The 12,462-nt window shown below is 46.2% G+C and overlaps 1 protein-coding gene across 6 annotated transcripts in view; it reads right to left on the reverse strand.

Moving 5' to 3' along the window:
- The window catches only part of COMMD1 (copper metabolism domain containing 1), a 128,450-nt gene that overhangs the window by 26,524 nt on the left and 89,464 nt on the right, over positions 1-12,462 (reverse strand). For 5 of the 6 annotated variants that reach the window (XR_015708909.1, XM_087777172.1, XM_087777173.1 and 2 more), the window contains one exon: positions 8,549-8,691. The exons of the other annotated variant lie outside the window; for it this stretch is intronic. Coding sequence is in view for 2 of the 5 variants with exons in the window: in XM_087777172.1 (XP_087633298.1) it covers positions 8,584-8,691 (108 nt within the window). In the remaining 3 variants the exon portion in view is untranslated. Of the gene's footprint in view, positions 1-8,548; positions 8,692-12,462 lie in introns of those variants that run through there. 6 annotated transcript variants of the gene reach the window in all.

Here is a 12,462-nt window from a genome sequence, read left to right on the forward strand (position 1 = left end):
TGAACCACCTTGACTTCAGGCGTGTCCTGGATGAGGCTCTGCTGCGTGATTTCCCCTAGACTCTTGCGGTGCCAGCTTGGGTAAGGCAACTCCAATTAAAACCAGTCCTGTATCTGGAAGCGTGCTGACATCCAAGCTGGCTGTTTCTGGGTGGCAAAGAAAACTAAGCCAACACCATGCGCGGGAGGTTTTTTAAGACACTCCCAACAGTTTGGCAAAGTGCTTGCAGCTGCCACCACACTGAAATCCTGCTCAGCCCACAGGGTTGCAGACCAGCGGTGGTGGCACAGCAAGTGTTTCGTCACTGGGGCTTGGGGCTGGCACTCCTCACTGAGGGCTCCTCCTTTGCGTGACATGGGCAGAAGGGTCTCTAAAACCAGGGTGGGGAGAGTGGCCCTGTCTCAGGGGGGCAGCAGTGGCTGGCTCCTAGGGCTGCAGGGTTGGGGTGCGACCTAGCTGGGCTGTTTGAAAGCTCCCTCTGAGGCACTTGCCAGGCCCTATCCAGAGGGCATTGTTGTTTTTGTGCCAGTGCTCTGGGGACCCCAGCAGGACAGCAGTTACAAGCCCTGGTTTTGGCCCAGCTGCTCCCCGCATTGTCTGTGCTGGTCTCAGGGTGCAGGCACCCATCTAGCATGTTGGGCGCCCAGCTTGCGGGGCAGCCAGGGGCCTCACTCCCAGCTGGGAAGTTCCTGCCCCTCACCATCTGCCTGCTGATGGCTTCTCACAGGTGCTCAGGGCTCATCTGATTTCCCCCAGGCCCCATGGATCCCTTGTAACTTTTTAACGTGTATTTATGCTTGTAAAAGCCACCTCAGAGGCCACAGGCCACTTGCCATGCCGCATTGCTCAGTTACCCACACCCATTACCACCCTGACCTCATTGCAATGAGGGGAGGCCAGCGGTACCACCCGGGGTGCAGGATGTGGCCCCCGGCCTATCAGAATTACAGTATATCAAAGAAGGAGATCAGAAAGCTTTTATCTTGTTATTGTAGGATCTGCAGATAAACTTCAGGAATAAAAAAACAGGGCAAAGGGAAATGAAATAATCCACATATCTAGTTTTAATATCCAGCCTCATACCTATGGGTTACTGAAAAATGACCTGGAGGGAAGATACCTCCTGCATTAGGGACTGAGATCAGCAACATAATCAGAGTAAATGAAGGGTTTTCTTCATGCTGCTCGATGGAGAAATCCCTCTGACATGGATGTACTCACTATAAATAAATAAAACTTCAGAAGCCAGCATGCAGCACAGATGAGATCTAGCCTTGTAAATTAGTAAACCACTGCTCCATGTATGAAATTGCTGCAGGTTTTGCGCCTGATCCTGTACATATTTAACCTCCCCCATGTAAATAGTCCTCTGAAGTTAATGGAGCTATACTAATTTGCAATGGCTGGGGATTAAGCTGCTGAGGTTAAGCATTTCTGCCAGCTCTGATTGCAGCATGTTGTAGTTACAGGGCTGTAGGATGACTCGGAGATGTTCCTGCTCTGGAAAAGAAACATCCGTGGCCATTACACCGTGTCACCAGTGGCCCCATGGTACAGCCCAGGTATGAGCACTCTTCCTTCACAGGCCATGTCCTTGGACAGAGAAATCCCGCTTCCACTCTGCAGAGGAGGGTGCAGACATTTTGTCGGACGCTGCAATGTAAAGCTCATTTCTCTCTTTCATTCTCACTGAGAATGTGCCAATGTTTTCCAGAGATCGTTTCATTACTATTATGCTGCTTGCAAGCATCTTAATTTAAATCACATTATAGATGCTCCAAGGCAAAATGATCTATCCACAGCCTAAATAATAAACTGGAGTGAAAACATCCTTGGGCTGCAAGAGGCTAGAACAAGCATTAATTGAAATGTATAAACTTACATAACATTATTTATAGAAAGCAGCCGGATTGTCAAAGGCCCTGAGAGGGCTGGAACATGGGAATGTTTGTTCTCCCTGCAAAGAAAAATTAATTATGGAAGTTTATAAATTCCAGTTGCTTTGTTTGCTCATCTCCTGATGTGCCTAAGGATTGCTTGAAAGGTATTTATGGTTCCGGGCCGCTGCTTCTCGATGGCGTTTTTTAACCTTGTACTTCTGCATGCCATTGCCTCGCAGGATCTTGGAGCAGGTGATTAGTTTTACGCACTGTGTTCCTCAGCCATAGAAAAATGCAGATTTATCCTGAGATTCTGCAGTAACAAATTTATTTTAGGGATGCCTGGAGGAGGCCAGGGCTCACCAAGCCACCAGATCTTTTGCAGAGGGTACTGGGGTGGCTGCCGTGTTTTGGGAGCATGGGAAGGGCCCTGAGCCACCGGGTGGCTGGGATCAAACGGACACCTCTCTCTGCTTGAGCCTGCCATCTCCTCCTGACGTGGCTTTGCTTATTCTTTCACTGCCAAGAACAGAGATGCCACGAAGACTCTAATGCTCTACATGGTTTGATTTGCAAGGCAGGAAGAGTGCCACCTATTACTAAAATGCACTATATCATATAATTTCCCAGTAATGGTGTATTCGGTCAGGGCTGCCAACTGGCCAGAAAGCTCAGGAAATATGGCAGACAAATTACGTATTATCAGACCCAAATGATGAATGTTTCCTCCCAGGCTCTGCCCAGAAGCACTATGGCTTTGGGTTTTGTGCTGCGATCGCTGTTTTTCCCCCCATCCAGCCCTGTAAAACGTCACTCCTCAAGGGTCTGAGACACTCGCCGGCATCCAAAAATGCCATTTATTCAATTACCTAGTTTTAGGTATTCTCCAATACCATCTCATTATGAAAGCTAATGTCTGAGTGCCAGAGTTTCAGTGCGTCTGACTGCTAAGTGAATTAAAATGCAAGTTCCAGGTCACCTGCACTAAGGGGAGAAAGAAACAAGAAAACATCTTCGGAGAAATATTTCATACCTCCCTGCTGGCTGATGTCCTCTGACAGTGCTGCATTTCAGGGACCTCCCCTTGGGTCCTGCTTGCTGCGATAACACTAAGGGCCACCTGCTAAATGCCCCAGGACCAAAGGCCCCAGGCAGGCTCTCCGTTCCCGGCTGCCCCGGCCCCCTCCCTCCCATATACTTTCAAACCCGTTTTCCTGCAATTTCTTGCATTTCAAGATCTGCCTTGCTACCCCAAAAGGAAGGAGGAAGAGCAAGGCATTTGGGGATCTGAGCATGGGGATGATCAACCCCATTATGTCTGGGAAGAAAGCTTCATAGCACCAGCCTCTGCCACCCATGGATTTTGTGCTGGGACAAGCAGCTCAGGTGATATCCCCAAATAATCCTAATCAAGCAGTACTGGCAGTTCAGAGGTGTATTTGCACCAGGTGAGGCTGTAGCTGCATTCCCCTTGCCACCCTTTCACGAGAGGTGACACATCATGTCCTCTGGGGACTCCGGTGGCGCTGGGGATCACCCATGGGAAAAGGCATTTTTGTTGGTTTCTGTGCAACCCTTTTGAGGAAAGGAGGACTCATCCACAGCTTTTGCAACGCTTGGCTAAACCAGGGTGACCTTTATGGGTAGAAACACCTTTATTTTGCTGCACTGAGTGGAGAAAGCATCGATGGTGATGGGCTGCCTGTTTCCCTGCGCCATCACCTTTCCCTCCCAACAGGGCAAGGGAGGCCCAGGAGCCTGTTGGATTAAATGGCACCCTGAGCCCCGCTTCCTCGGGATTTGGGAATTATTTAAGAGGCGGATTTTAACAGTCCCAGCTCCAAGGTGAGGAGTCACTGTCTATTTTTCCGGTCACAAGCCACATGAAACATAACGCATTAAAAAGTCATCAGTGGCTGCTGCGAGGGACTGCTGCACTCCCCCGACCCAGCTGTTGCCATGTGGTACCGCATTCTTAAAAAGGCTCCCTCTGTCCCTGGCACCAACTGAGCGCCTTTTTATAAATATTTGGAATAAATGAATAAACTGTTGAAATTCCCCAGAAGGGGAAGGAAACATTTCCATGAGCAACGTGGGGCAAGCGTGAGTCATCAGGTAAAACTTCTCAGACTTGCACATCTACAAATGGTCGGCAAATATCTAAATCAGGAAATCACCTCAGAAAGATGGTAGGTGATTTATTTTATTGACAGATAGCAAAGAACTGACATACAGAAAAGAAAAATCTCTTAAAATGTCAACCAGCTTATCAAAAAGTTAAAGCACAATAAAACGCGGAGGTCATGGACTCCAGCGAAAACCCTCCCGTGAAACACAGTAAAAGCACAAACATTAATTCTGACATTTATACTTGCAAAAAGGACATGTAAGAATGGGAAATAAAAAAGAAATGTAAAATAAAATGAGACTAAGTAACCTGAACAATGGAAAAGTAAATCAACACCAATATAAAATAAGTATGCCTCATCGTCTGCTGCTTTCAATGGCCCAAAGCTTTATGAAATACAGTGCTTGCTTGGCTTGGATTTGGAAAAACATGGTGTGCCTAAATTGTTATTTTTTTCAAATACAGATATGCCTAGAAAAATACTCTAAAAATTCAGCAGTTCTGGGAATACGCAGACCAAGAAAAAAGAAAATTGTGCTAAGAGGAATCTTTGCCAAGCAGAGAGTGAGTGCAGGGCTTGCCAATTGTGTAATGCGTGATTGAAGGCGACAGCACTTGCAGATATTTTAGAGAGCACCAGATCATGAACGAGCGGCAACTTGGAGGAATTCCCAGAAAACAAGAAGCAATTGCATTAATAAATTGCAGGGTGTTTTAGCAGTGCAAAAGGTGACATCTGAGGAAGAACCAGCTGAAGGTTGCAAAAACATGTGGCTGCTGAGTCTTTGGTAAGAAGCAGCAGAGCTTGGGATGGGCTGCACATCTGGAGTTGCACATCTGGTGCTCACTGTGGGGCAAATCCACATGGCTTCAGCAAGCTGTCACCCAGGAAAGCGCCAGCAAAACTGGGACCGGAGGAAATTGCTGGTGCCACTGGGTGCTGTCCTCTGCCTGAGCAGCATCTACCTGGCCGTTCCCTGCCCTGCCTCTGCCAACATGATGCAGGTTAGATTAAATATCTAGGCTTTGATCGAAACCAAGCCTGCCCTGGCCCGGCACCACCCAGCAGTCCCACTCACGAATGGTTTTTAGTTGTTAGTAAACCAGGAAGGATGGAGATTGGGCAGATCGCAGGCAGGTATACCTGCAGGGGGGCAGCTATGAAGGGGAGTTTTCTGAGGTTATTGGATGCATGGCATGCATTGTGTCCCTGCTCCTTCCCTGGCTGCTTTCAAGGACTGGGTCGGGAAACCTCTTCCAGGTGGGACTCAGGCAGGGGCCCTCCTTCAGCCCTTCCTCCAGCTGCTTCCCTGTTTCCCTCACTTTCCTCCTCCAGCTGTGCTGGGCTGCTAGTGTCCCTGCTGTAAATCTACCAACTGCCCAGCAGGCTCAACCAGCGGCTCAGGGCATGCTGCCTGAGAGAAGGAGGAAGAGAAGGAGGAGGTGATGGCCCTGGTGTCACGCTGCTGGCATGGCTCAGCACACAGGCACGGGAGCTGGTGCCATGGTGGGCAGTAGTGGTCTCCAAAACAGGATGAGGCCCCTATGGCCAACAGGGCTGTACTGGGCTGTCTGCTCAGATGGACCCACACAGGAGGCCAGCATCCACACATGGCCCCAGCCACAGCAGGAGCTGCCTAGCCACGTGTTCAGGCTGAGTCCGGTTTACATCTGGGCTTTGGGGACGGAATTTGAAATCTCTCCTGAAGAGCGTAAGCAGCAGATTTCATTTGCCAACACCACAGAGGTATTTAGTGGGACCATCAAGAGCTCCCAACAAAAAGCCATGGCTGCTTGTGTCCTTCACTCAAGGAAGGAAAGCAGAGCAGCATCGGAGGCCTCTTCTCCTCCACCAAGTTCAGCCAAGAGTGGCCAATAGGTTGAAAACTCCACAGCAAGGGACAGATGGATGGACACACACATAAACCAAGCCAGGCAGGGTCCCACTCAAGGGGGACAGTCTGTTCTCCGTGCCGCAGTAGCAGCTGGGCATGACAGCAGACTGGGGAAGCACAGCATCCTCCTTCCCTGCCCACGTCAAACCGCGTGAAGCAGAAACGATTTTGCTGCCCAGTGACACTCCTGTGCCCTTACCAAGGGCCGGGCAGAGTGTGGTCTCCAAAACATTCAGCTTTATTTTTTCCAGTTTTGCATGGTAGTTTACAAACATCCAGCAAGAAGAAAATCAGGATCATTAGATATTCAGGGGAGGGAGGAGTAGGAAGAGAAAGAAGCGGCCACCCATTAAAACATGCCCCTTTTTAACATCTCACCTCTACTAGGAAAGTATCCAATTATTTCTTAAATGACCCTGATATTTTTTGCCTCGGCCTCCTTGCCTGGTTAGCCATTTCACATATTTATTATTCTTTGCATGAAATAATACTTCCTGACATCTGGTCCCAGTTTGTTTCTCTTCAATTTCCATTTATAGCACATTTTCCTATCCTCTGACCATGTTAAAGTAAAACAATAAGTATGTTTGAGATGGTGCAAGTTACTTAAGATCATGATCCTTCCCTGACCTTGACTTTTTTTTAAACATGCTCTAAAACACAGAAAAAACATTTTAATGAACTTTGATGAAAAAGTAAGTGGAAAGATCAGAGAATGGGCAACCACTCAGCGTTTCACACCCATGCTGGCAGCTGGTTACCTGGGGACTGGCGTGAGGATCGGCTGGTGGTTACAGCCCAGTTCCACTCTGACGAGTATCAGCTGGAGGCAGATGGGGAGAGCTGTGGGCTCGGCAGTCCCTGCACGAGACGGAGGGGAGAACCAGGTGGCTGTAGGAGATGAGGTAGCAGTGGGACAGGCACAGGAAAGGAAATGTTAATTCCCAGTGTGGTGATACAAATTGCCTTGGGTGATGCTTTCCGTCCTGACCAGGCAGATGGGAAAAGGTGCCCTTCTCTTGCTCTGAAAAGAGAGTTTGCTTCCAAGTACAATCTGGCAGCTCCACAAGCAATAAATTCACAAGGGGAAGCAATGAGGAGTACTTTAGTTACGGCACAAGAACATTTTATGTTGTCACCTCTACCTTGGTACAAGCCCTCAATATAATTTTAGCTCAGGAGGAGGTGGCTTATGAAGCTAAAATAAAATGGAAAGAAACAATGTAGCCTCCAACCAAACGTGTGTGCGTGCCTTCCTGTTAAGTGACAAAGCAAAACAGCGAGCCCGTGTCATCTCCAGCTGGTCCATCACCATTTTATGGACTACCAGGCAGCTCTCCAGTAGTATCACGTAGTATCCAGTAGTATCATGCTCCATACAAGCATTAGCCTGCTCAGAACAGCCCCTCCAAGTCCTCCTGCACTGATAAGCCAGTAAGCGTGGTTATACATCCTGCTGCGACAAAGCTGACAAGGTTGTACCCCTGAACAGAAACATCTGAAACTGAAAACATTTCTGCTCAGTCCTCTTCAGCCGGAACCTGCTCTGCAGTTTGGCACTATGGCAGACAGATGTGGGTGCCTGTGACAGCCAAGAGCCACAGCAACCTGGGCAGTTCGGATCATGGTGCCCTGTACATACCTTATCTGCCTCTCAAAATTTTCTTCACACAACTATTTTATCGATAGGGCTTTAACCTGCCAGGTTGCCAAAGGCGTTTTCCCTTTACCTGAATTCCAAGCTGAACATGCACATACTAGAAACCCTGGGTTTAACCTGGAGCTTCCTGAGGTCAAGACAAACATCGTGACAAACAGGACTAAGAGCAGCCAAGTTAGACCGTGCCCTGACAAAGCACCGTTCTCTCAAACACACTGTGCAGCTTGGCGCCAGGGCTGCACCACTACAGTTGAGAGCTGGAAGGTCTTTGGGAAGCAGGTCAGAAGTGGCTTTGAAGGCTCGCCAGCAGGTTGCTCAACACATGCAGAAGGGCTGCTCCTTTTTGGAAACCAGCATCACCTCCCACCACCCAAGAGATGCTCCCCTGATTGTCCCCTGGCTCCCCATGGAGTCGGGTGGGTGTGACTGAATGGGTTGGCCACCTCATGCCTTGGGAACCATTTAATCCTCAGCAGCATAGAGGCTCACAATTACAGAAATGTACGTTTGTGTCTCTGCTCCCTGAACTCGCTGCACTTCATCTACTCTCCTGGGCTTTAAGCTCGAAGCAGGCAGAGTTCATGCGGGTGTATTTGTCCTACATAGCCCATGGTCTGAAAGGATAAACATGAGTCCCCCCTAGTCTGCCTGTTCCTTCTGCTCACTTCTCCCCTGCCACAACTGACCAATTTACCTTTGCTGTTCATCCAGCCCAGTATTTACAGCATCTGGAAGACTTAAAAATTGATTGAGGGGAAAAAAAGAGAAAAGCTACACTAAACTCGAAGGCCTGATTATGCACAGCTTTATGTGAACAACGCCTCCACTGCCTTGAAGAACAGGCCTGGAGGATGGGTTGGAGAAAGCTTCACAATGTAACTTAGCCCATGCTTGGTTGTGAATGTGCGGTACAGTTGTAGCTGGGATTCAACAATCATTACCTATTTTACATGCAGAAACAGGAATTATGACAAAGTACCGAGGGTCATTTGTTTTCTGAGTTGCAATCTCTTTATTTGGTTAAGTGGTCTGAGTCAACAAAGTCATACTCTCCTCTATCTCCGAGAGTTTCTTCAGCATCTGGCTCACCTTGGCCTCATCAAACTCCAGACAGAGAAACTCTGATTCCTACAAAACAAAATTGCAAGAACAATAGTTGAGAAAGATAATGGTTTTTCAGGCTTACAATGGAGGCAGGATAGCGAGTTCTAGTTTCCTGACAATTCGTGTCCCGTGTCTCCTTTTTTCCTGGTACCACTTAAATAACCTCAGTAGACCCAGAGGTTGGCTATACACCTACCGAGCAAGAGCAGTGCATGCTGGCAGGCCAGCCAGCAGTTGCCAAGGACGACACAGGAAAGCTGAGCTCTGCCTGCCTTTCAATGTAGGCATCAGTTTGGGTCTCTCCTTAGCTGCAGACTTTTGCAAAACTTGTAGAAATTTAATTATATCTGAGACTTCCACTTTTCTTTCCAATCTGGTGATCCCCAAAGCATTGCTGTGGATGCTGGGAACTGCAAAGTGGTTGGAGCCACTGCACAAAGCTCGTCACATATGAAAAACAGATTTTATACAGGGGAAAACAAGAATCCAAAACACAGTCTTGTACAGGACATTCCGGTCTGGAAATTCAGGAGAGTTTTATATTCTCTTACGCATGGGCTCTAGTGTCAATATAAACTTAGAAGCAAGTTAAGAAGCAGCACTGATTTGCTCTGAAAAGTCCTGTCACATCTTAAAAAAATAGTTATTCTCTGACAAGATGGATATTGGGATATAGTAAAAGGATCTTGTCAAAGGCCAAGAAAATAAAGAATATATCTAAATAAATAAAGACTATATATATGTGTGTGTGTATACGTATAAAAAAAGTTCAAATGATACAGAACTCATTAATAAACACCAATGTGAAAAGGCCTCCTGAGATCTCCAGTCCATTAGCCTTACCTACTGGTATGTCTATAGTTGCAAAGTATTTCCTATAGTGAGTCTGGCAGAAGAAATGTTTGAGATTGCCAGGAGTGCGACTGTGTACTAGAAGTCATTCCAGGTGAAGCACCATCCATGACAGAGAAACAAATTGAAAATATTTGAAGAGGAAAGTGCAGCCAGTATGGAGGGAGGTTGCCTTATGAGACACTGGAATAGTTTTAGCAATCAGAATCACTGTATATCCACTGAATTTCTGTATGTAACACAGACCCTGTGGTGCTTATAAAAGCAGAAGGGCATCTCCAGATCTCGTCTGTTTTCTACCAGACTAAAATTTCTATCATTATTTCAAAATATGTTTTTTCCATACAATTAGCATCTAACCAAAACACCACAACTTCATTGTTTACATTTATAGAATCAATAGTTAATACACAGGGATAAGATCATCGGACAAATTAAACTCACCAACTTCTACTAACCACATTTTAGGACTGTTACAAGTGTTTTCCCCCAGGCATCTGGAACAGTTTTACGTTTTACCCTCTCTCATTCTCCCAAGGATTCATGGATCATTTCATTTTTTGGAAGAACCAAACCAGCAAGTGAGATACGAACCAAAATGTTCACAGAAGAAGCAAGGGGATCATTTTGTGTGCAATTATCACAAAGGCACTGCCAGAAGAATGCTAATGGGAAAGAAATGAGGTGCCAGAAGTCAGTGATCAGGAAGCCGAGCATGTGGAAGCGCATGGAAAAGTTGTGCCAGGGCTTCTGCCCGGACATCAGTCATACAGGGAACTACCACAGTTCAAGGCAGAAATTAAAACAGTGATTTAAACCTTAAAACTTGAAACTTTCTAAGAAAGAAGACCTTGTAAAATGAGAGTGGCATGCACTTTAAACTTTTTTTTGTCTTCAAATATCACTGTCTCTCCCCTAATGCTGGTACTTAGGTGCAATTATGCTCATAAACAGCATCCTATTGGAAACTATTACTGTAGGTTGTGTTTTGTTTTGTTTAACATTAATTGTTCATCTTTATAATATTACTTAGTACATTCCAAAACATCACCAAAGTAGCATTAAACATTCAGGATCAATAACACCACAGATAAGAAATCTAGGACTTGGAAGAAAGGGCTCTCTCGCACTGTTTTTCTTGTCCTTGACAATGGTTATTGACACATCGTACGGAAAATACCTCGTATAAAATATCTCTGCAAGCATAATTACAGAAAAGCATAATTACAGCTGGTCACTGTGCAGAAAGAAAATGTTTGGTGAGGAATTTGACAGCTTAACTCCATTTGGCAGTGGGCTTTCTTGTATTTTCCTGTCTGATTAGGAGTGCCCTGAAAAAAAGCTAGGTTGGATCTGCCTGAAGATGTGTTTGCAGGAGATTGCATGAGAAAGCCTGAACGAAACCCTGAAATATCTCTCTATACATTCCTCGATTAGGAAGCACTGGGAAAGTCAAATCTCAAGCAATCCGTTATTTAAACCCTGAGGCTTTGTGAAGCATTGTGCTGAAACCAGATCACAGACCTTGCTGCAGTAAACCATTCTCCACTGAAATGAGCGGAAATGGGCAGCGTCAGCCCAACCGGTGCAACTGCTGCAAATCGGGACTGCAAAGCCAATGCCTCTTCAGCTCCGCCAGCTAAATCCCTCTAGTTTTAGCATCCTTGTTTTCCCAGACCTGACCAGAAAGAAGTTTTGAGCTCTCTTTCACAGAAGAGCTACTGCAGAAGCAGAAGCTTTTCTCACCAACCTAAAATCATCCCAATATCTGTAACACATTTTAAGTCTTGTTTCACAGATAACATCTGAAAACAGCTCTTCTCTCCATACCCTGACCTCTTTCTTCAACACGTGTGCCATGGCCACAGCCTGATTTCTATCTTGATCTTTTCCCTAAAACGCGGTGCCATGCTACGCAGCCCTGGGTCATAGTCCTCGACAGGACAAACTCCAAGGCCAAACTCCTGTTGACATCTGTGGCTTTCCAGCCACAACTGTGCACCTCAAGTCATGGGAGCCCATCAACAGACTTCCCCAGGCCAGGGTCTGCCCATGACGCCTTGAAGATCTGCATAAGCTGATTTTATGGCTTAACCACATAGTGAGTGTGAGCCGACAGGAGAAGACCGAATGTCCCAGCTCTGGTGGAGATGTTTTTGCATGAGCCTAAGGCATAAGGAAGCTTTTTTTTTTTTTTCTTCTTCAGGTTTTGTCAGTTAAAAGGAATGTAAATGGAGCAAAAGGACGCTCTTTGATTACACTAAGACTCTGCATGCCACTTTACACAAGTGTAAGTGTACTCATAAAGCATGTTTTTATCTCTAAAACAGCTAAAACTTTCCTATGTGGACTGGATGGTATTTAAATAGTTATCACACTTTCATGTGGACCAACATAAAACATGATCAGGAGGGCTGTAAATCAGGCTGTTCAGAATTGGGCTTTAGTTTTATTTAATGCTTCGTTAGTTTATATTCTCCACAAAGTTCCAAATAAGGAGAAAAAAGAAAGAAAAAAGAAGATGGAGCTGTGAAATTAAAACTTTCCATCGCTCCCCGAAGGTGTCCTCCAGGAGCAGGATAAATTTGGTATCTCTGCTCCTTCTCAGCAAGAAACAAGGCATCACTTTTAATACTTGCTATTGTTATAGGAATTTTCAGCCCACTTGTATCTCTTGTAGTTAAGCAAACCCAAAATGGAATGAGTCGTTCATTAAAAATAAACCCAGAAGCCATCAAACTAGAACATCAACAGGCTACCAAACACTTCTTATCTGAAGCCACCAAACACACAATGACAGCACCATGAGCCCCTTCACGGGATGGGGACCGGCTGTGGTGAATACTTCATACCCAAAGCATGAGTAGCAGTGCCTTGAAGCCCTGAAGCACGGCACACTTGCCTACCAGACCGAAATCTGGACTTCAGCTGAGCCCTTCATGG

The sequence above is a fragment of the Nipponia nippon genome, unplaced genomic scaffold, assembly GCF_047370975.1.
Source record: "Nipponia nippon isolate SJK-2023a ecotype South Korea unplaced genomic scaffold, ASM4737097v1 scaffold_4, whole genome shotgun sequence".
Lineage (NCBI taxonomy): Eukaryota > Metazoa > Chordata > Aves > Pelecaniformes > Threskiornithidae > Nipponia > Nipponia nippon.